Source organism: Arachis ipaensis, chromosome B01 (assembly GCF_000816755.2).
Source record: "Arachis ipaensis cultivar K30076 chromosome B01, Araip1.1, whole genome shotgun sequence".
Classification (NCBI taxonomy): domain Eukaryota; kingdom Viridiplantae; phylum Streptophyta; class Magnoliopsida; order Fabales; family Fabaceae; genus Arachis; species Arachis ipaensis.
In genome coordinates, this window is record NC_029785.2 from 3,143,888 (window position 1) to 3,146,302 (window position 2,415).

Sequence of the window (2,415 nt, forward strand, 5' to 3'; positions counted from 1 at the left end):
TTTAAATGTATCTAAAATCATAAATATTTTTTTTTAAAATATTATTTGTATATAAAAAATTCGACTATTATATATCTGTATAATATACGAATAATTGATTTGGTGATTGATTTTTTATGAGCATATAGTAGGATTGTATTTTTTAAATACATATAATAATACTTTTTTTCCTTATTCTTTTTTTTTTCTCTTCATATATTATGATAAATGTATATGTAAGAGAGGTATATATATCATTACTTTGATTCCAATTGCTTCTAGAGAGAAGTTTTGAGCACAGGAAACCCTAGCTTGGAGCACATCAAGACCAAGCTCTTCAAAGGCTTCAAGTATGAAAACCAATAAACCTTTGCAACTCCTTTCACTCACAACCTTTATCATAAATTTCTCCTCTTGCGCTTCAACTTTTAGCTGTAATAATTAATCAAAATAATTAGCATTTAGCAACAAGCACAAAAATATTTACACAACATTGCCTTATGTCTTATTAATTAATAATGACCAGTTTATGTATGAATAAATTGCTCTTTATACAAGTTAATACCTCTAAACATTAATGTATCGTAATGCAACTTTTTGCTTCAATATAATATATTGATGGAAAAGTATAGGTAGATAATGAAAATACTAAATAATGTAAACAATGGATATATCGGATGTTCAATTTACTAGGTGTGTGGATAGTTATCCTAATATTAAGATTTAGATAGGTGGATAATTTAGGAGTGTAGTGTGTTTTTATTTTATTAGGCCAATTTTAAAACACATTATTCACATTATTCACAAAAATTATTATCTACTTAACAAAGTCCTATATTAATTTTTTTAATGTTATCAATCTGTCCAAAGTCTAGATGGATGATTATTTATTTTCAACAATAAACAAAAAGTATAAACAACATCTTATGATTAATAAATTATAATTTATATTATGAATCATACTGTTATTCCTTTGTTTTAAAATAATTAAGTCATCTATCTATAGGGCTGCGTTTATTTTAAGGGATAGAACACTGAAACATGAACACTGAAACACAAAATCGTATTTGACAGATAAGACATGAACAGAGACATTATGTCTTGAGACACTGAATTAGTATATTTTATGTCCATTCTAACAGAAAAACACAGAAATACTAACAAATGACAATTTATTTTTTATTTTTTCTTTCATTATTTTTATTAATTTTTTATAATTATATTTTTTATTATTATATTTTTTTCTCAAATTTTTTGAATGAAAAAAAAGAATAAATTAAATTTTCATAATTTGTTCTATTTTATCATCAAACAAAATACAAGAATACTAAATTCTGTGTTTATATCCTTTATATCTTGCTCTTAATGTCTTGTCTTATCCTGTTCTAAAAAACAAACGCAGTCTAAATGTTTACACTTCACATGATCATTCTTAAATGTGAAGGATATATATTATAAGTCTCACATCTCTCAAAAATAAACTCTTTAAAGAATTTATAAATAATATAAAACATCATTCTACCACATGAACTAATTTTTGGATCGAGTTAAATTTGCTTAATCTCATTTCTAAATAAAAATATTGATATAATTCAACATAATTTATATCTAAATATATATTTTTTAATGTATTCATTTATTTAAATTCAAATGGTGACATTTATTTTGATTAAAATAGAAAGTATATACCATAGGCATCGTTGCGGCTGCTACTAGTTGCTTCCATTCTTCTTCAAGCCTTTGCTTTAAAAATTTTATGTATTCTGAAGCATCCAATAACACTAGTGTCTTCTGCCTCTGCATAAAGAGGAAAACATATTTCATCATATTCATATTTGCTATTTCCATATGATCTCCAAAATATATATGTATAGATAAAATCTACTTGTCGGCTTAATTTTATTTTGAAAAAAATAATTTTATATTATGATATAATATTAGAATTTTATAATTAAAAAAATTTAGAGTTCAATTTTTGTCGACTCTTATTGATCCCAAAACGCAAATAATATTTATAAGATCAAGTGAGTTATATATATCATATTCAAATTTGAGCATATCAAGTGGAAAGAATTGCTCCTAACAAGACTATAATAAAAATAGATTCTGGTCTCTATAAAAAAAAAATGATGATCATTAATCACTGAATAATAGATCAAATTGACATTTTGAAAATGTGAAAGATTAATTATATAAAGTGAATGAAGGAAAAATGCTAGCGCAATAAACATGGAATAAAATTAAAGAGATGTTTAAAAATAATGAATGAATCACCCTTTGAAAGTGTGTGATAGAATGAAGTAATTGAAGGTTGTTGAACATGGATCTTGTCTTTTGATTTTGAACCTTGGAGACCATATCTCTCTCTTTCTCTCTCTATGTATGTATCTATCTAGAGATATGCACAAAGAAAGGTGAACAATATTTGATTGTTTA

The 2,415-nt window shown here is 24.5% G+C and overlaps 1 protein-coding gene across 1 annotated transcript in view; it reads right to left on the minus strand.

Annotated features, from left to right (window-relative positions):
* Positions 1-2,415, minus strand: part of LOC107643765 — a 3,331-nt gene extending 916 nt beyond the window's left edge. Inside the window, exons 1-3 of the mRNA XM_016347534.2 lie at positions 2,254-2,415; positions 1,669-1,776; positions 241-411 (exon numbers count right to left, since the gene is read on the minus strand). Of these exons, the coding sequence (XP_016203020.1) occupies positions 241-411; positions 1,669-1,776; positions 2,254-2,337 (363 nt within the window). The 5' untranslated portion in view covers positions 2,338-2,415. The remainder of the gene's footprint in view (positions 1-240; positions 412-1,668; positions 1,777-2,253) is intronic.